General features: G+C 44.5%; 1 protein-coding gene across 4 annotated transcripts in view; it reads left to right on the top strand.

Moving 5' to 3' along the window:
- MAPKBP1 (mitogen-activated protein kinase binding protein 1) overlaps positions 1 to 20,779 on the top strand; it is a 123,384-nt gene that overhangs the window by 88,566 nt on the left and 14,039 nt on the right. For 3 of the 4 annotated variants that reach the window (XM_075129689.1, XM_048854331.2, XM_048854329.2), the window contains 10 exons: positions 418 to 493; positions 3,936 to 4,047; positions 4,703 to 4,766; positions 7,245 to 7,370; positions 13,574 to 13,722; positions 14,289 to 14,338; positions 15,427 to 15,663; positions 17,878 to 18,047; positions 19,725 to 19,870; positions 20,374 to 20,553. In XM_075129689.1, coding sequence (XP_074985790.1) covers positions 418 to 493; positions 3,936 to 4,047; positions 4,703 to 4,766; positions 7,245 to 7,370; positions 13,574 to 13,722; positions 14,289 to 14,338; positions 15,427 to 15,663; positions 17,878 to 18,047; positions 19,725 to 19,870; positions 20,374 to 20,553 — 1,310 coding nt within the window. The remainder of the gene's footprint in view (positions 1 to 417; positions 494 to 3,935; positions 4,048 to 4,702; positions 4,767 to 7,244; positions 7,371 to 13,573; positions 13,723 to 14,288; positions 14,339 to 15,426; positions 15,664 to 17,877; positions 18,048 to 19,724; positions 19,871 to 20,373; positions 20,554 to 20,779) is intronic. The other variant, XM_048854332.2, reaches the window with a different exon arrangement.

The following is a 20,779-nucleotide window of genomic DNA, read 5'->3' as shown; positions in this document are numbered from 1 at the left end:
CTGCTGGGACAGCTGAGTAGAGTTTGGTTAGTGTCACTCGTAATATATGGCCAATAGCTGTCATTAAGTGCTAGGAGGTTCATTTCCCTCTCTTCTGATTGCTCCATACTCTTCACTGTACCAGTATGAGAATCAAGAAAGAGCGTTAATTCAAACCCAGATCTTGGACTTGGTACTGAATAACGTGATCTTTGGGCCACCATGCTAGTTCCCAGGCTATTTCTTTAACCACTTAAATGGTTATGAGCTTTATGAATTATGGCTGGCATACTTCTGCTCCCCTTAAAGTGGCCACTTACCCTACATCCTGCCACTCCATTCCGTACAGTGACTGTGCGAGGGAGGGGAGGGAGGCTTGTGAGAAAAAGCAGAGAACTATGCATGGATGTGATGAGTTCTGGCTTGTGTCGCCTTCAGGATTTTCAACATAAGCAGTGGGAAGCAGAAGAAGCTGTACAAGGGCTCCCAAGGTGAAGATGGCACTCTCATTAAAGTAAGATCTCCAGAAATTCAAGCATGACACCCTTCCATCCCTATGAGTACCCCCCCTCCCCACACACACCTTGTTCTCTCTTTCTTTTCCTGGCTCTTTGGAGCTGAATCTCGTACTCTGGGAAGTGAGGGATGGATCCAGGATATTTTGGTGTATGAACTTTTCCCTCTGAAGTGCAAATGTGGACTATAGATAGCATTTATTCATGAATTTCTTGTTGTTTGATATCTAGTTTATATTAAAAACTGCCTATCCTAGGCTCTGGGGACCCAAGACATTCATTTACAAATTCATTTGTATCCAAGACAAATACTCAGGCAGCAGCTGCTCCTCATCCCACGTGCATAAAACAATTAGCTAATGGTGAAATCCAATTCAAAGATCCCTCCCAGCACCTACCCGCAAATACTAGCCCTTATCACGCCCCATCCACAGTCTGGGTAAACACACATGGGCTAATTCAGTCCAAAGTGAGGATAAATGAATACGTGTTTGTTTAATTTCTCTCATTGTATTTCAAGTGATACACTGGGCCAAATTCTCTGCTGGTTTAAATTAGCCATGCTCCATTGAATTCAATGCACTTGCACCAATATACAACAGAAGAGAATTTGGCGTATGTGGTGCTTACAAGAACCAAAGGCATTTGCTCCTGTTGGCTCTGGAGGCATTTGCCGGCAGTGTCATACTACATACAAGGCAGTCTTTGGACTCCTGCCTTGGCTCTGTTTTCCCTTGTAGTCCTTGGCCATTGCTGGGACGTCTGGATGTGATTGCTTTTTCCCCGAGCTCCATTTGGAAAGAGCTCATTCTAGCCCGTGTGTTTATTTGCTTTACGATTACATGCTGCAGCTGCTGGCATTCAATGTTTATGAGAAATTTGTGAAACCAAGGAAATGAGAGGGTGCCGCCAAGGAAGAGATCTTCAGACAAATGAGAGGCTTAGGGATAGATTAAACCCAGCCACTCTCATGCTGAAACACCCTGCTGTCCTGCGGGACTTGGAACGCCGCTAGAGCCCAGTGCTGTGTAGGCAGGTTCTGTGCATGCTGGAGTGTGCACCTCTGCCCAGTACACCTCTACCCTGGGATCCCATGCCCACTTGTTTCCTAGCCCTGCGCCTCTCCTGACAAACGCGATGCCTGTATAGTCACCTTTTTCTGCTTTTGTTCAGACAGGTAATTACACTTGATCTGCAATTGCTATAGTTCCCCCATCCCTACTACACTTACAAACCAAGGCACTGAAAATGAAAAATGGCTGCTCTATCTTATTAGGTGCTCAATTCTTTGCAGCCCCAAACAATGAAATATTACTGATGTTGGGTTTTGTTGTTTTTTTTAAATATTTGCTTCGGCTGACCTCGAGAGAGTGCTGTACTACTGAGCACTAATAAAGTATAGCAGCATAAGGATTTTTCCGTTTTTCAGCCCGTTTTTTACTTTTTAGAAGGTAACTGTGTAACTGGGCAATCATGCTTGGCTCTGGTATTTAAACTTGTTTGGAGTCTGAGATCATATATAGAATTGGAATTTTAAAAGAGAACGCTGTGAAAAACATTGACCAAACCAGAATAACCAAAATTGTTACCGGTAGTTTAAAAAAAACAACACCACACCCTCCCCCAAACTGAGACTTGTGTATTCTTGCTTCTCAAAAGTTTGTCAAAGCATGCATGTAGTAACAGCTCCAGAACCGAGCATGCAGGGAGGGTAACATAGCAAATGTAAAAGTCCAGCAGTTGACATGTTGACAAGTCATTTGAGTTTTTTTATTGCATTGCTTTTTATCAGGCAATATGGAATTGTGTAAACTGGAGGTTTGATGATGATATTAGCTAGGACAAGTTCCCAACAGCACGAAACTTATGGCTAGTTTCCATGTTGAAGGCTTGGATCTTGGGTGTTGGAGAGATTTGGTATTTTATGTAACTTTCCCAACTATAATTTCTGGGCCTGGGATAGGGTTAAACCTTAAAGGAACCAGGATCAACCAAAAATAGTGGACCCCAAATCAGTAATTAAGGGGGGTTAGTGGTGGGGGCCTTCAGAGACCATCAACTTTAGTCTCAGATTGGGTTTGGGGTGCTGTGGGGGATTTTGGCATTTGGGAAGGAGGCTAGATGTAATTCTTGCGATAGTTTTGACAAGTGGGTTGGGTTGGGGGCCTTGTCATAAGGTTGCTGGATGGTTTGGCGGCTGAGTAGGGGCATGGGTGAGAGTAATGTTATCTATAATTACTATAATGTTGGTGTATAACTGGTTAAAAGACTGCTCAAAGAGTGGTTATCAATGGTTTGTTGTCAAAGTGAGAGGATGTATTTAGTGGGGTCCCATGGGGATCTGTCCTGGGTCTGATATTGAATATTTTCATTGATGACTTGGACAATGGAGTGCAGACTATACTTACAAAATTGCAGTTGACCCCAAGCTGGGAGGGACTGCAAGCACTTTGGAGACCAGGATTAGAATTCAAAATTGTAACAAATTGGAGAATTGGTCTGAAATCAATGAGATGAAATTCAGTAAAAACAGGTGCAAATTACTATAGATAGGGGAAAAAAATCAAATGCGCATTACAAAATGGGGAATAAGTGGCTTGGTGGTAGTACTGCTGAAAAGCATTTGGGCATTATAGTGGATCACGTATTGAATATGAGTCAACAATGTGATACAGTTGTGAAAAAGGCAAATATTCTGGGGTGTATTATGTGAGATGTGGGAGGTATTCTTCCTGCTGTATTTGGCATTGGTGAAGCCTCACCTGGAGTACAGTGACTACTTCTGGATGCCACGCTTTCAGAAAGATGTGGACAGATTGGAGAGAGTCCAGGGAAGAGCAACAAAAAGGTTACAAAGTTTAGAAAACCCGACCTATGAGAGAATGTTTAAAAAACCTGGGCATGTTTAGTCTAGAGAAAAGAAGACTGAGGGAAGACTTGATAAGTCTTCAAATATGTGAAGTGCTGTTAATTAGAGCATGGTGACCAATTGTTCTCCATGTCCACTGAAGGTAGGTGAAGAACTAATGGGCTTAATCTGTGGCAGGGAAGATTTAGGTTAGGTATTAAGAAAAACTTTTACTCTATGAATAGTTAAGCGCTGGAATAGGCTTCTAAGTGAGGTTGTGGAATCCCTGTCATTGGAGGTTTTAAAGAACTTGTGAGCCAGCATCTGTCAGGGATGGTCTAGTTTTACTTGGCCTTCCTCAACTCAGGGAACTAGATGAAAACCATTTCAAGCCAGAGGTGTGGCAGCACCTCCAGCACCCCTAGTTTCAGCACCTATGCTGGTGCCCTTTTGGAGTACAGGGCTTCGGGTGACTTTAAACCTTTCTTTCTGCGGTGCGTGTGCCCCTCTTTCTGGCATTCTGGGCATTTCTTGTGCATATGTCTAAGGTACTTTCTCACCAGCCCGTTCTGCCTCCTGTACTCCTCAACCAGGTGCAGACTGATCCCTCGGGTCTCTACATTGCAACTAGCTGTTCTGACAAGAACCTCTCCATCTTTGATTTCTACTCCGGAGAGTGTGTGGCCACAATGTATGGGCACTCAGGTGAGTTGCAGAAGCTTCAGCCAATGCGTTTTTAGCTGCAGGTTATACTGTGGCGTATAGTGCTGGTCAACATTTTTCTGAATTTTGAATTGGTGATTCAATTTTCTAATTGGTGATTCAATTTTCAATTAAAAAACAAACAAAAAAATCAACCTTGGAAATGTTTGGGTTTCTTTGACCAGGAGTAGAGCTGGCTGAAATTTTGACGATCAAAAATATTTATTGAAATTCCAACTTTTTTTTTTTAATTTTGAAAATCTCATAAAAATTCTGCAAAACGTTTTACTGTTTATCAGCCACGTCAAACGGACTATAAACCAGCCACTCCTTTTCCAGGGAATCCTAATCCTCTGTTCAATACATCTCAACAGTACCCTGAAGGACCACTTTCCAAGGTGGGCTGATTGCTGATTCTTCATGTTCATTCAGTCGTGGGCTGTCACACACTATTATGCATCAATAAATCTTAATTCTGACCTAGAGGGACCACCTAGATGTGATAGGGGAATTTGGGTATCTCTGCTCCATGCAAACATGTTGGATCTGATCAATATTTGAGTACAGAGCTGAGCCCAGCAAATCCATTTTGCCAATGATCTGTGCTGCACAGTGGCATATTTCAAGAGGCGTTGTTCTTGTGTTCTGTTTTACACAGAGATTGTAACTGGGATGAAGTTCAGTAACGACTGCAAACACCTGATCTCTGTTTCTGGCGACAGGTAAGCACAGGGTTTGCTGTTGTGATATTAACTCCCTCTCCTCCTTTAGTAGAATGTCAGCCTGTGGTTTTGTGCCATTTCATGCAGGAGTTAAACCGCCTCTGCAAAGCAGGTGGAGCACACATGTTCAGGGCATCGCAATATTGTGATGGGTGTGTTGTGATGTCCAAAACAATCTCTGTGCTTCCTGGATCCCACACAGGTGTTGCACATCCCAGGAAATCTTAGTGGGCGGAGCTGTGGAGAAGATTGGAGCTGAGTAGCAGGCGGAGCAAGATTATGCAGAGCTTTGTGTCCCTAAACTCTGTGATATTGCCCATGAGTTACCTCTAGGTTTGACCTGCCCTAATGGGATACTTCATGAACAGGCTGGGTCTGCTTTCTCAGTTGTAATTCATGCTGTTGATGTCACATCCCGGAATTATAACTATTGTTGTTTTTGTGTCTGAGAGAGAGAGAGCTGCCCTGTGAAGGAATGCAGCTGGCCAGCCCAAGGGTGCCTTAGCTCAGTGGTCTCCACATTTTTTGGATCATGCACCCCCAGGGCCAGCTCTAGGGAAGCAAAATAAAAAAACAAAAAACAGAGCTGCCATGCCGCCGAAGATGGAGCGGGGAGAGCCGGGCTGCCGCCGGCGTGCCACTGAAAAATCAAAAGTCCGGGAGCGCTGCTGTCGCCGTGCCGGCAGTGCTCCTCCTGCCGCGCACCCCCAGGGATGGTCTTGTGCACCCCCTGGGGTGCGCGCACCCCACTTTGGAGACCACTGCCTTAGCTTCTGGCTGCAGCATCTCACAACTTTGACTCTGCTGTTTAAAAAACTAGCTGCGGAGTTTCCATTGTTCAGGAGAAGTCTGTGTAAATGTGCACGGTTTCAATAACTCAGAACAATGCTCCTGAATCTAGTCACCACTAGGGCTGGCCACAAAACTTCTCCATTTTGCAAAACATTTTGAGGTTTTGAAATTTGTTTTCATTCCCCTGTGGAACCAAAATGAAATATTGTGATTTTTTTTCCATGAAAAAATTTCAAGGGGGGGGGGAGCGGGGGCGGGAAGAGAGAGAGAGAGAGAAATGCCCACCCCAACTCCAGAATAGAGCACTTCCCTGGGAGATGCAGGTTCAAGTCCCCGATCCAAATCTGGTAGAGCAAGGACTTGAACCTGGGGCTCCCACATCTCAGGTGAGATCCCCAACTACCAGAAATTCCATTGAGGACCTGAGAAACTTTCCTAATGAAACTTTTGTTGAAATCAATGTTTCGATGGGGAAAAGTTTTGTCAACATTTTTTTCAACCAGCTAGTCATCAGTACATAGAAGTACCAAGATTTTTTTATAGGATTGTGTTACCCTAATGGCATCTACATGAGGCTACACTCTAGGAAATTTGGAAACTTCAGGTTGTGTAGAATGGGCTCCCCACTTACTTAGCAATGTTTCTTGCATCTTTCTTGCTTGTTACACCTATGCTCCGTAGACGGTACTGGCATCAGTTCATTATCAGGTGAACCTTAGTGTGTGTTTGGATCCTGTGTAAACTTTGGGAAAGCTTGAATCTAGATCCAAACTTCATAGGCTGGGCTCCCCTCTACAAAGTTTATACTAGATCATAACCTTTGCAACTAGGTGTGACATATAAGTGCTGTCACTTTAAAAATGTGACCAACTTGTGCCTCCAGAAAAATCATGGGGCACCAGTGCTTGCAGTGGTGGTTGCAAGCGCCTCTGATTTGAGATAAGAAGAACAGGATTTTTTTAAAAAAGTCATAGTCACAGTTCAAAGCGAACTTCTTTGTAGCCTGGAAGGAGGCTACAACCACCCCCTTGGAATACCAGCTTGCTGGCATTTGATGGGATCTAGGAACCCTACTAAATCCCGCTTAGGACCAAAAGGAGTGTAGCCCTTTGTTAATGACAGTACCATTTCTTCCCTGTTTCTATCTCTGTATAATTAGACCCAGCGGATTAGTGGGGGGGGGGGGGGGCGGGGGAGAGGGGAGGATCATTCAGCACTGAGAAGAGGTTGAACATCGGTGAAATGCAGGTCATTTTACTCCCTGCTAATTGGACATGCTGTGAGGATACGATGCTCCCCAGCCTGAGAAGCCCCATAGTTTTTGTGTCTTTAAAGGGTTTTTTAGCACTTACGGCCGTAACGTCTAGGTGCTATATACAAAAGTTAACAAATATACAAAATCTTACCTACATCCCTAGAAGAGGAGCTTCAGAGCATCTTTTGTCAACAGAAAAGTCCCTGCAGCTGGAGAGCCTTCATGTGGTCTGGCCAGGGGTGGGAGAAGAGCTTCCTTACATGTCTGTCTCCAAAGTACCATGCACTCTAGTTGTGCCCACTGGGCTCTGTCTTCTCCCTTTAGGCTGGTTCCCAAAACCAGAAAGGAAACTCTTAGCCTCACTGACGGAGAATATTAATGACACTGGACTGAAAGGAAACGTAACTTGTTCACTCTTTCCTCACTTCCAGCTGTATCTTCATTTGGCGCCTGAGTTCTGAGATGACCATCAGCATGCGGCAGCGGCTAGCTGACATGAAGCAAAGAGGGAAGCAGGTGGAGAAATCACCACCACACAAGACAGCTGGACTTATCAGGTGAGGGGTGCAGAGAGGGAGAACAGTTGTGGGGGCTAGATATTAGTTTGTGTGGGACATTTAAAGGTGGACTTGGGTTTACTGCAGGAGGTTGTTCTTATTCCTCATCAAGAGTATTTTTTCAGCTTCTCTTGCTTTTGTTGTTTGTTGGCTTTACACTGGTTTTTTGTACTGCTTGTTCTGCATCTCTGGATTTTTGGATTTAAAACCTTCTCTATGATCTAATGGCAGGGTACATCCAGCATCGCTTCATTCTGTGTTGTAATCTGTACTGAATGTCACAGCTCTTTTATTAAAGCTGAACATGGTGTCAGAAATCTACTTTTCAAAGCAATACTGAGACAGGTACATAACATCCTGTCAAGAAGAACTTGGTAATTTATGGCTAGAGAACTCTAGGTCTATATTAAAAACCCACCCTGTCAAAAATTGGCTGCTAGATTTATGCAAGGTACATACTGAAAAATACCTGCCATTTATATGTTTTTTGCAGTGTTGATTTTTTTTTTTTTTTTTGTGAAAAGCACTGGTAGGTCCTAAAGATCTGCTGTATTCATTGTTAACTTAGCCCCAGGAGCGGAAGTTTCAGGGAGGGTCACTTTTAAAAGATATCATTCCAAAGGAATGACTTTTGCTGGCTAGTCAGATTTTTTTGCTCTTACAGTAAACAAAATGTGTCTAAAAATAAACCCCACAAACTGGAAACTCTGGAATAGATCTAAATTTATCCAGTGATCCTCCTCTGAACAATGGTACTCAAGTACTGAGCTCTGAGTTTCAAACAGAACAAACTCAGCTGGGAGGACTGTCTGGGCTTTTAGGTCTGTGGATCAGTTCAGTGTAAAATATGTGGCTTTATGTGCGGACATTAATTTGGGAGAGCGGGGTGGCGGAGGGGAATATCTGCAGCCCTGAGCAGGCTCACATGGTATCAAAATAGAATTGGATCCATAAAGATTTTTGGGTTTTCCCTCTCTTTCCTCCTCGAATGACTCTCTGAGTTAAAATCTGGATATAAAAATGCCAAAGCAATGAAGGTCTTGCCAGACTGGTTGTTTGAAAGAATTACAAGAACCTTCCCCTCCCTTTGGGAGCAGAGTGGGCAGGAGGAAAGTCTGTGTGCATAGTTTCACTGAGCATGGACTAAGGTTTCCTTTCCTTGAAGTATCTCCTGTCCGACATGCAAGCAATAATTATTCTGGGATGCCTTAATATTGAGCCATGAAGCAGCCTTTTCTAGCCAAAATGCTAAAGCTGTAAAGCAATGTGCTTTTTATAGCAGACTCTCTATCATTCCAGCAGCTGCAACTTTGCCTTATTGAGGCGCAGTCTGTGTCGGACGCTCCATTTCATTCGGCATTAGGTGAGACTTGTCTCTGTCACATTCTCTTGCTGGAGGCTTGAATGGGTGCCACACCAGCACAAGCAATTTGGAAAACTTGTTTGGTGACCTCTTTGCTAGTCTGGAACATTTTAGGTTGGTCAGCTTACAGCTTGTTTTCAGTTTCGATCTGTCAGTGTGGTCACTGGATATCGGCAGACAGTTCCAGAGCATTTTGGATTGCTGGCTGAATTTGAAGGAATAGCCCATTGATCCGGAGTCACTGTGTGGAGCAGAGGAGCTGAGGGTCTTGAGTAAGAGTCCATGTTTTATAGATATGTAATATCTGCTCTTGTTTTGCCTTCAGAATCTGCACATAACCGGCTGTATAGAACTGGGTTGCTTCTTGAGGTGTAAGAGTATTGTCTTATAAGTGGTCTAGGTACAAGGTCCACAGAAGCATTAAGATGCTCCATCCCCAGGGATACGTATTTATTTTGTGAGGCTCCTTTCAGAGCTGTATTGTTTACAGTTTTGGTAGGAAGCAAGGGAGGTGATCTGTTTCACCAGCTAATTGGTGTAATGCCTCCATGTTCTGAGAGTGTCCCAAGGTGAATGAGCAAAAAAAGAGCGTCAGAAAGTTGGAGAAGTGAGAGCACTGATTAGGTAGTGGTGAGCTGAAGATTTATAATCTAAAATAATGCTGTGTCTATCCAGCTGCGACTGGCAGTTTTGTGAACTGGCCTCACTGACTATTGTCCTGGAATCCTATTGTTTTGCACCCCACCTTATGTGATAATGAATTCCTTTGAGCCATTTCATTTTTATGCTGCTGCTGTTTTCTCTACTGCATGCAATATCCCTCTGGGTTCTCCTTCTGGACATGAGAATTGCTGATGTGTTCTCCCCATTTAACTTGAGCTGTTTATTTGATGGGGAAATGTAGCCTGTGCTCATTTCATATTGCTGGTGCATTATGGGCTTTTTTGAGATATTTTTGTTTTTCATACTAGGAGTTGCATAGAGGCTTTTAATATATTTTGATTTTTGGTGTGAACACATTGTTTTATTATTTGGAAAGCACCTGGTCCCAAGTTATTTGGAAGAGAGGTTTTACACTGATCTCACTCTGGAAAGTTTCAGGGATTATAGATGCATGTGTTAGCAGAGTGTATTTTTAAATCCCCTTTTTGTATGATTTTATTGAAGATCTATCTTTAATAGCAGGAGATAAACTTGGTTTAATTTTGGCTAGTGCTTCTAAAACCAGTGTAAAGAGTTTGTATGTACTCTAGAGAAGCACCGTTTGTCCTTGGATTTATTCTAAATTGATAGCCCCTTGTCAAATGTTCGATGAGGTAGTGGTGCATTCCAGGAAAGCTGGGTATTTCCCATGGCTAGGAATGTGACAGGCTTTTGATGTAAAATCAAGACCAGGGCCTGATTCACTACTGTTACTCCAGTTTTACACCAATATAACTCCATTTTAATCAATACCATTGTGATAATTACAAAGTGGTCTGCTTTCACAGACCTTTTGAGAGAGGAAGTACAGAACTGCCAGTGTGTTCTGCATCCATTACCTCTAAGCGTGTTATAATAGGATGAATGTGTCCTTGAGGTAAGAGGGGGCAAGCAGCACAGGCTCAGTGTTGAAACATTTAAAAGTGTGTCTGTTATAAGAACAGTCACTTGTTCTTAGATTCCGTCCCCCGCCTCCTTTGTTTAAGTATGAATTAACTTCAGAACACAAAATGGCATTGTTACAATGGTGTATTAGTTATTTTGCAGACCAAAGACTATGTCTCTACCCCGGGGAGCTTACAATTGAAGCCCCAATCCCGTAACTGAGTTGGTGGATTTCTGCATCTGCAGGGAGCCCCATTAACATCAATGGGACTTCAAATGGGCACAGGGCCACCCCCAGGGAAGGAGTTGCTGCATGTTCAGGACCCAAGTTTGGATGATAAATTTGAGAGAAGGTAAATGCTGGATGAGGGGAGCAAGGGAGGAGAACAAGAGTAGAGGAATAAAATAATGTGCTTTATGTGAGTAACACTTATCTTGAGATTTGTTTTTACTGTTACTTAGAGAGGAAGATTAGGGTTCATATAGGGCTGCTGGAAGAAGAGTGGGAGGAGGGTCAAGAAGAGGGTTCAAAGTTCGTGGAAGAAGGTATGGAGAGCAAAATGGGCGAAAGAAATAAAGGTTGTGATTCGGTGTGTGGTTTGGACAAGTAAAATAGACATTACAGGTTATAGGTTTTCCAAAGCACCCAAATGACTTGGGAGTCTGTCTTTTCAAGAGCACCTAAACTTAAAGTTTCAAAAGCACCTAAACTTCAAGTCAATGAGACTTAGGTGCTTTTGAAAATATTACCTACAGTGACCAGGCATGGGAGTATATCTGAAGAACACAAGTGGCTGCATAAAGTTGGGCACAGAGAAGGATGTCCAGAGAGTAAGGTTTGTTGTGATAATGTAGGACAAAGACTTAAAGTTGCATTAGACATATCCAACCTGATAAAGTGTTTGATAGCTTGTGTGCAGTTTGCATTGACCTCTCTCATGGTTCTAAAATTTTATTTACATCCCATTATTCCGTTCTTCTGAAAAGGCTTGAATATGTCCTTTCTTTCCCTACTAATTTTGTCAGTCCATATTTGTCAAATGGAGACTATCTTTTGGTGTAGCTTTGTGTGTGTAAATTTCATCCATTCTGGTTGATCTACTAGCCCTTCCCCACTCCCACCAGCTCCAGTATGCCCAAGAATCTCCCAAAAAGTAGCCGTGACTTGACACACAATATAATCAATTAAGTTTGAGATATCTGACTAGTAATGTTATTAAAAAACCTGATAAACAAAAAAAAAAAATGCCAACAAAATCCTTGATGAACCAAATAGAAAAACCACCATCAAACCTACCAGTGGATAAAAGGTAGCATTGTCTCCAGTATATTTAAAAAATTGTACATTGTGGTATAAACCACAGGATCACCACTTGGAATATGAAAAGGAGTACTTGTGGCACCTTAGAGACTAACCAATTTATTTGAGCATGAGCTTTCGTGAGCTACAGCTCACTTCATCAGATGTTTACCGTGGAAACTGCTGCAGTTTCCACGGTAAACATCTGATGAAGTGAGCTGTAGCTCACGAAAGCTCATGCTCAAATAAATTGGTTAGTCTCTAAGGTGCCACAAGTACTCCTTTTCTTTTTGCGAATACAGACTAACACGGCTGTTCCTCTGAAACCTGTCACTTGGAATATGTCTACACTGCAGCTGGGAGCAGGTCTCCAACCCGTGTGAACAGACTCCTGCTGGTGGGGCGTGAGCTAGCATGCTAAAACTAGCAATGTGGATGTTCTGGCTCAGGCTGGAGCTTGGACGCTTAAGCCCACCCAACCCACTAGCATTCAGAGCCCAGACTCCCAGCCTGAGCCAGAACATCCACATTGCTCTTTTTAGTGCACTAGGTTGAGCCCCACTGGTGCTAGTCTCTCTCTACCCAGGCTGGGAGACTGGTGCCCAGCTGCAGTGTGGACATACACAAAAGGTGTTATAATGCATGAGCCCTGGCAGGATGTCACTGCTCAGGCACAAGAGGCACAAAGCCTTGAGAAGGACAGAACGGAGAGACATGGAGACCAATAGGAAAGATGCAGAGACTGACGGGCGCAGATGGATAAATCAGGGAAGGGAAATCTGCAATTGGACCATTTTGCTGGAAGAATCTACTAAGAAAACTTTCAGTTCTGTTCTGCACCCTACTCCTAAAATATTGAAAGTCATCTGAAAAGGTGTGAGTAAGATCCCTCTACATCTCCATATAAAATAGAAATTAAAGTGCCATCATTGTATAGAGGATCCTATTTTAGTACTGCCTGAAATTTGTAAATTGCAGGAGAATTTGGTCCCTAGCCAGATGTTTCTGTATTTGATAGATGAGTTATTTTTGTCTCCTGAATGTCTTGCACTTGACATCCACCCACAGCCCTCTGTAAAGGTTGCTAATGTTACACTGGGCTCCCTTGCGCAAGGTCACAGTGTGGGTGCTGTGCTGACTGATTTGTTGAAGGCTCTTAATTTATTTAATTGCACTTTGTTACTTCAGTTGATTTTGGTTCCGCTCTAATTTGACTGAGTGGGGAAAACGTCTCTTGTGCTCATAAATCCTTTGTTGATGGAACTTTATGCTTGGGGTGCCTCTGGGATCCATGCCAGGAATGCTTCCCTTATCCATTTTGATTAAGGATCTATTCAAGGTATGTTTGACATCCTTCAGTGTGCCCCCAGGCTGACACTACAGCATGGATATGTTATGGTGCATGAGCTGTGCACACGAGGTCACTGGGTTTGCATCCAGGAATCAAACTGGTCTCTTTACAACAATATCCGTCTGTTTCTCAAATGTCAAACTGCCATCAAAAGGAACATCTTGTGATGTTTATGTTGCACAGTATGCTCCAACAAAGGAAATTGTTTCTCTCTCTTAAATAGGTCCTGACAATCTTGACCTTAAATTTGGCTATCTGCAGTATTACTGTTCAATATTAGTTTAAATTGGAAGATGAAACTACAGTTTTACTTTGCTCAGCTCTAGTGAGTGCATTTCTAATCAGGATTCTCTACCTCTTCCTAACACATGAACATGCTGGACTGCCTCTGGGCTGGTCTATTTCTTTGCACCTTTGCATGGTGCGTACCTTGAACGGTGGCTCAAAGTCAGGTTTTGCAGGAGGATCAGGGAAATGTGTGGAGAAATTGGTACACCTTGCTAATTGTGCTGTATGATGGGTGTGTCAAGTGGGAATACCAGGTTGCGTATGGGGGTTTCTTACGATGTACTGTAATGTTCCTTCTGATTCCTTCATCCCAGGCACGAATCCACCTCTGTCCTATCACCGGTGCCAGTGCTTTCATCAGACAGCGACAAAGATGGTGAAGATGAAGGGAATGATGAAGATGAGTTAAATGGGCTACAGTCTTTCCAAATTCAATCCAACTGCAACCCTGAGAGAGACTCAGGTATAAATGGGAAAGGAAAGGGGCATGAACAGAGAAAAGGGAAGGGGACTTGAGCCTCGGCAGACTTGTGAGGCTGTATGGGGCAGAGAAGGGACATGGGAATAGCGAAGGTGACAATCAAGTGCAGGCAGGAAGAGAAATACCAAAAGAATATTTTGGGGATGGGAGCAGACGGGGGATCAACAGCCATGCTTGCCTATGCTGAGCTGGAGAGAGGCCGATTCTGACTTCCCTAATGGAAATTTCAGGTGAGAATTTTCAACGGGTTCTTACTGATTCCAGTTGGCCAAAGAGGTTTTCAATCAGAGCTATGGGGGCTATTAGTCTAGTGACTCCTCGGGCTTCTGATTCTTCAATGGAAAGCCACAGAGGTCAGTGGAAGCCTGAAGAAACCAGATCCAGTCTTCAAATGGTTTCTGCCATACCTGCTTCTAGGAGTTATCATTACTGGAGGCAGGTATCACAAGTGAAAATGCAGTAGCCATGAGGCTTTAGAGGAAAGAAAGGGGGATAAAATAGCCTTATTGGCCAGGATGCCAACCTGATATAGTTTTTTCTCTTTCCAGATCCAGACCTTTCCCTCTCAAGAAGCCTCTCCCATTGGGAAATGAGGAGGGTGAGTCACTAATTCTTTAACATTTTTCTTCTCATCATAAGGAGGAGTATCTATGGAGACCAGAAACTACTAATTCTGATTGATGGTAGGAATACTGCAATAAGAAATCTCCCAGTGCAGGAATCCCATTGCTGTGGCCATTCTGTGAAGAAGCATTCAATTGGGAGGAAGTGTCCAGCACAACCATGTGCTGATTGTGGCTAGAGGATAAGAACGGCCATGCTGGGTCAGACCAATGGTCCGTCTAGCCCAGTGTCCGGTCTTCCGACAGCGGCCAGTGCCAGATGGGTCAGAGGGAATGAAAAAAGAACAGGGCAGTTATTGAGTGATCTATCCTCTGTCATTCAGTCCCAGCATCTGGCAGTCAGAGGCCTATGATTTTGTAGAACATGATCATCGTAAAAATTAATCCTGGAATAGATCTAACTGTACTGGATCATCTAGTCAGTAAGTCCCATTGTCGGTGCAGGATAGGATGTGAAGGAGAGTTTTTAAAATGTTAAAAGGATCTGGGTGGAAATCCTAATACATATAATAAATCCACCTCTTTACCCATTGTTACTATTGAGTGCAGCAGTCTCGGTGTCTCGGTTTGTGCTAATAGCACGAGACCCAGCACTTGTGTGCTTTCACACCGCCTTACACAAATACATCTAGTAGCTATATTGGAGGGTCTTGTGGTTTCTCAGCGGCTCACACAGGCTGGATACTCTTCCATATATATTTAGGACCCTTGGGGCAATTCTTTACCTCTGGTATCATGCTCCTTCACTTCAGCCCTGAATAATGAGCCTCTATAAGGATATGTTGCTTGAGGTTGAAATTTAACTGAACCATTTTATCTTGACATGAAAACTTTTGAATTGGTTTCTTTGGTTAATTAAATCTTGTTACAAGGAGGGTGCACTTGGATCATCTTCACATTATGAGCCTCTTATAACTAAAGTTTTCTGTATGGCTGAGGGGCTTTGGGTTCGGGAGGATGCATAGACAGCTATTTTGACTTGATCCTTGGTTTTCTCTTCTATTTCTCCATAACCAGAATTTTACCTCCAAAGCTCTTATCTTTTTCTTTTGACTTCCTCCAGGCGAAAGAGATTGCAGAGATCCAACATTCAGAGACTGCAATGAACAAGATGCCCCGGCAGCGGGGCCGTTGGTCCCAGCCAACCAGCAACATAGAGATGACAGTTAAATCCATGCTGGACTTGCGCCAGCTGGAGTCTTTCTCAGTCTCTCGATCCCCCAGTCGAGACTCGCTGTCCCAGACCAGCAATGGGGATGACAGAGAAGAGCATGCTGATCTCTCTCTGCATATCAGCAAGGTAACAGTGGCTGTGGATTCAACGTATAGGCAATGGGAAACCCAAGATTTTCCACAGGAGCCTTCCTAGAGCTCTTTGACCGCTGCTGGCCAATGGGAATTGAGCCTGACATAGTAAATGCCTGCTTGATTTCCTGCACTTTATTTCCCTTGAATCTATTACAGGTAGCCAGGTGACCTCTGTCTAGAACAGGGGTGGGCACACTTTTTGGCTTTAGGGCCACATTGGGATTCTGAAACTGTATGGAGGGCCGGGTAGGGAAGTCTGTGCCTCCCCAAACAGCCTGGCCCCCAACCCCTATCCACCCCGCCCTCCCCACTTCCCACCCCCGACTGCCTCCCTCAGAACTGCTGACCAATCCAACCCGCCCTGCTCCTTGTCCCCTGACCGCCCCCTCCCAGGACCCCACCCCCATCTGACCCCCCCTCCCCGCTCCCTGTCCCCTGACTTACCCACCCCCTGTTCACATCCCTGCCCCCTTGCAATCCCCCACCCCCACCCCCCGGGACTCCCACGCCTATCCACCCCCCCCCATTCCCCATCCCCTGACCCCCCCTTCCCAGAACCTCTGCCCCACTCAACCGCTCCCTGTCCCCTGACTGCTCCCCTGCCCCTTATCCAACCCCCCTGCTCCCCGCCCCCTTACCTCAGAGCAACAGGACTGGCAGCTGCACTGCCCGGCAGGAGCTCACAACCCCACTGCCCAGAGTGCAGGTGGCACAGCGAGCTGAGGCTGTGGGGAAGGGGAACAACAGGGGAGGGGCTGGGGGCTAGCCTCCCCAGCTGGGAGCTCAAGGGCCAGGCAGGAGGGTCCCGCAGGCCGGATGTGGCCCGCAGGCCGTAGTTTGCTCACCTTTGGTCTAGAACACTCCCCTTCATTGAGCCATGGTTCCTCAGTTCCAGGAATGGCTGACCTGCATGTCATCTGAGGCCCACAGAGTTCCGTGCAGCCTGTGATTGAGTTTATCTTTAACATAGTGCGGTGGCCTGTGAAGACTATAGGTCCTAGTAAGCAATGAATTACCTTGCTCCAGAGACTACTTGGATCAAGATGGATCATTCTGTGCTGGTACCTAACTTCAGTGGAGTTACTCCTGCTGTTGATATAAGTGGATACACCAAGCTGGGGGGAGAGGTAGATACACTGGAGGGTAGGGATAGGGTCCAGAGTGACCTAGACAAATTGGAGGATTGGGCCAAAAGAAATCTGATGAGGTTCAACAAGGACAAGTGCAGAGTCCTGCATTTACGATGGAAGAATCCCCTGCACTGCAACAGGCTGGGGACCGACTGACTAAGTGGCAGTTCTGCAGAAAAGGACCTGGGATTATAGTGGACGAGAAGCTGGATATGAGTCAGCAGTGTGCCCTTGTTGCCAAGAAGGCTAATGGCATATTGGGCTGCATTAGTAGGAGGATTGCCAGCAGATTGAGGGAAGTGATTATTCCCCTCTATTCGGCACTGATGAGGCCACATCTGGAGTAGTGCATCCAGTTTTGGGCCCCCCACTACTATCCATAGAAGGATATGGACAAATTGGAGAAAGCCCAGCAGAGGGCAATGAAAATGATTAGGGGGCTTGGGAACATGATTTATGAGGAGAGGCTGAGGGAACTGGGTTTATTTAGTCTGCAGAAAAGAAGACTGAGGGGGCATTTGATAGTAGCCTTCAATTACCTGAAAGGGGGTTCCAAAGAGGATGGATCTAGACTGTTCTCAGTGGTAGCAGAGGACAGAACAAGGTCTCAAGTTGCAGTGGGGGAGGTCTAGGTTGGATATCAGGAAAAACTATTTCACTAGGAGGGTGGTGAAGCACTGGAATGGGTTACCTAGGGAGGTGGTGGAATCTCCATCCTTAGAGGTTTTTAAGGCCTGGCTTGACAAAGCCCTGGCTGGGATGATTTAGTTGGGGACTGGTCCTGCTTTGAGCAGGGGATTGGACTAGATGACCTCCTGAGGTCTCTTCCAACTCTAATCTTCTATGATTCTAAGTGAGAGGAGAATCCAGGTCAATGTGTGTAATAGCTGGTTGACCTTGTCAGATGGGGGATGTATGTTTGTGTGTAGGAGGGGAGATGGGACAGGGCCATGGAAAAAGTGCTGTTTTCTAATTGCACCCTTTGCTGTAGTGAGCACTGTATAACTCCCAAGATGCCCTGCGGACGTCAAGGAAATACACTAGTAACCTCTACTATTTCTATATTTCTGCACCAGGTTGGAGACTCCATAGCTCCTCAGGACAGCCGGCCTTGTGTCCGACCCCAAATGATTCAGCTTGTGTCTTGTGAAGAGGGGGTTTTCACTCAGGAACTGGAGCCCTTTGAGAGCGAGGAATGTGTAATCTACCCTGAACAAGATGAGATCCATCCCACCGACAGTAGCAGGTTAAAAAAACCAAACAATCTCTTTTGTATATAGCTAAGCCACTGCTGCATTATTTTCCTTGTCTGCAGCTGTGGTAACTTGGGTGAGGTGATTTATTGTCAGCTCGATGCTGACATGTTTAGTTAAGGACTTTACTAATGCACTCCTGATTCTAAAGGGAGCTGAACCTAGGGTTCAGTAAAAGTGTCTCTGCTTGCAAGCAAGTCATGCATGTCAGCAAACTCCTCCAATTTCTCCTTAAAATAGACAAGTTGGAAGAACCTGTCTTTTTCTTCCTCCCTTGTGTGGGTTGAATTTAAGTAATGGAAAATCTTATGCTGTAAACCCTCCTCATGGTGGAGGTGTATTTGGCTGTGGAATGGCCACCCTACGGATGTGGTGGAAACCCTATTGTTTGGGACATTTTAAAACCAGGATGGACAAAACTAATGAACATGCATGCGATGACTGCATAGTGGCAGGAAGCTGGACTACCTCAGCTAAATGGAATCAGAGAGACTGAGAAGACCTTTTGTCTTCCATTTTCTCTTCTTCCTTTCTGTTTTAGACCATTCCACTTTACACCTTGTATCCCCTCACTCCCCCATTTCATTTTCTGAATAACACTCCCTCTCCTTCCACTTAGAGCTGTTTAATTCCCCTACTCCTGTTCCACTACAGAGTAACGGTTGTGAGTTTTTGGTGAGCTCTCAAAGAATAGTGCAAGCCAACTTTATGTAGCTGAAACTTTTAATCCCCCTCCCTCCCCCGCCTGCCCGCACCCCAGTTTCTCTTTATTTATGTTTTTAATTTTATAGTAATAATATTTAGACAGAGCAGGCCCATGTGCAGTTCCAGCATGTTAGAAAGGGGGGGCCTGTGGTGGTGTTGGATACAGATTGGACATGTTACAAAGCACACACCGTTTGCAAGCTGTCAGGGCTAATCTCCGTACAGTTATTTTACAGTAAATATCTGTCATGGTGACTTTCATGTTCCAAGTCAGATCTTAGCGCCTGGGCTGAATCCAAAGTATTCCATGAAATGGATCACTGTAATCTTCACAAATAAGGCGAAAGGATACCATTGGCCTTGCTCGTTGATGTGGAGCTGGGACAAGAGCAAGGATTCGAATCTTCTAATGCTGACTTCCATGCAGTATTCACTGATGAAAATCAGTCTTGCTGTCCTCAGAATCTGCTTTATTTCACAACACTAAGACCCTCAGAGAAACAGGACATAAGAGTGTGGAAAGACAGACACTGGCTTAGGCCTCAAATTCTGGAAAAATTGAGTTTACAAAATCGGTGACTAGGAATGTTATGGAAAATACCCCTTCTTTTTTTTCAAATGGACTAGCGCATTCATTTTCTTGCAGCATTGGAAACCCAACCACAGCAGCTCTGTTAGTGCCTGAAAATCAAAATATGAAACTGAGTATAACCAGAAAGTAAAACAGACCAGTTTGATTTTCCTGTCCAAGCCTAATGAAATGCAAAAATAAACTGTATAAATGGTAAAAGAAATAAACTTAATTTTTAAATGACTTTTTTTTCCTTAATAATCAAAGGTGTTACTAACACAGGTAAGGACTCTAAAAATTATAATATTTAACTGGATTATTATAATTAAATTATTATAATAAAAATTATAATCTTTAACTCTTCTAGTTTGTACTCTTCCTGTCTCTCTTGTAGTGAGTTCCAGGTAAAAGCGCTGCCCCCCGGGAAGCTAGTTAGAGGTTACCACAGCAACGGATGCCCTGATAAGCACAGTCCTGACAGTGCTTGCTCTGTAGATTACAGTAGCAGTCGCCTCTCCAGCCCAGATCATCCAAATGAAGGTGAGATGTCAATACATGATATGAGCCCATTTTCACACCACATGGAACGCTGCCGAAACTTACTGGGATCGTTCACTGCCGGGCTTGGTGGCAAACTGGACTCAAAGACGTGATGTGATCTTTGGGGAGCTAGGATGATGCTACTTTCCTATTAAAGTAAAGCTCACCCTGGTATTACCATAAAAAGATTCAGGTACTTCTGATTATGCACTTCCCTGAATACATTTGAGAAGGGTTAGGGGGTGAAGTGGATTGCTGCCTGCTCCCTTAACTACCTGCACAGTCAGACCACTCTGTGCTGTTGTCCTTGTGGGCTGTGCTGCCTGTGTAATATTGTACATCTGGGAATTGCATCCTAATGGCAGTAATGCTGATTTGCGTGTGCTCTGACCTTAGTCCTTAATGTGCCACCTTCATGAGTAACTGCTTCTTAGAATGATGTTCAGTTGTGGCCGGGATGCAGACATTATTGTGACTGTACATTATTTGCCACATCCTTCCAGATTCTGAGAGCACAGAGCCCCTCAGTGTGGATGGCGTCTCAGACCTGGAGGAACAGGTGGATGGGGAGGACGAGGAGGATGCAGGCACTAGCATGCTGGAGGGAGAGGTCCCCAAAACTCCAGATCAGGAGAAGTTCCTCAAGCAGCATTTCGAGACTCTGGTCAATGGTGGTGAAAAAGGTACACCTTCAAACCAAGTGGAAGAACTTTCTCCCTGATGAGATTTTGATAGCTCCAGACCCGTCTGCTTTATAAAACCAAGTAGACCCCAAAGGTTCTGTCTTGCTGTGGCTCACACTTTACAACTGCTGAACTTTGCCTGTGTGTGGTGGGAAGGTGGTAGAGGTAAAGCAAAGTAGAAAGGCCCTAAAGAAAAGGGTGTCTGAATGTGTGTAAGGAAATGTGG

This window comes from Caretta caretta, chromosome 6 (assembly GCF_965140235.1).
Source record: "Caretta caretta isolate rCarCar2 chromosome 6, rCarCar1.hap1, whole genome shotgun sequence".
Lineage (NCBI taxonomy): Eukaryota > Metazoa > Chordata > Testudines > Cheloniidae > Caretta > Caretta caretta.
This window is presented reverse-complemented; position numbering and strand designations above follow the sequence as displayed.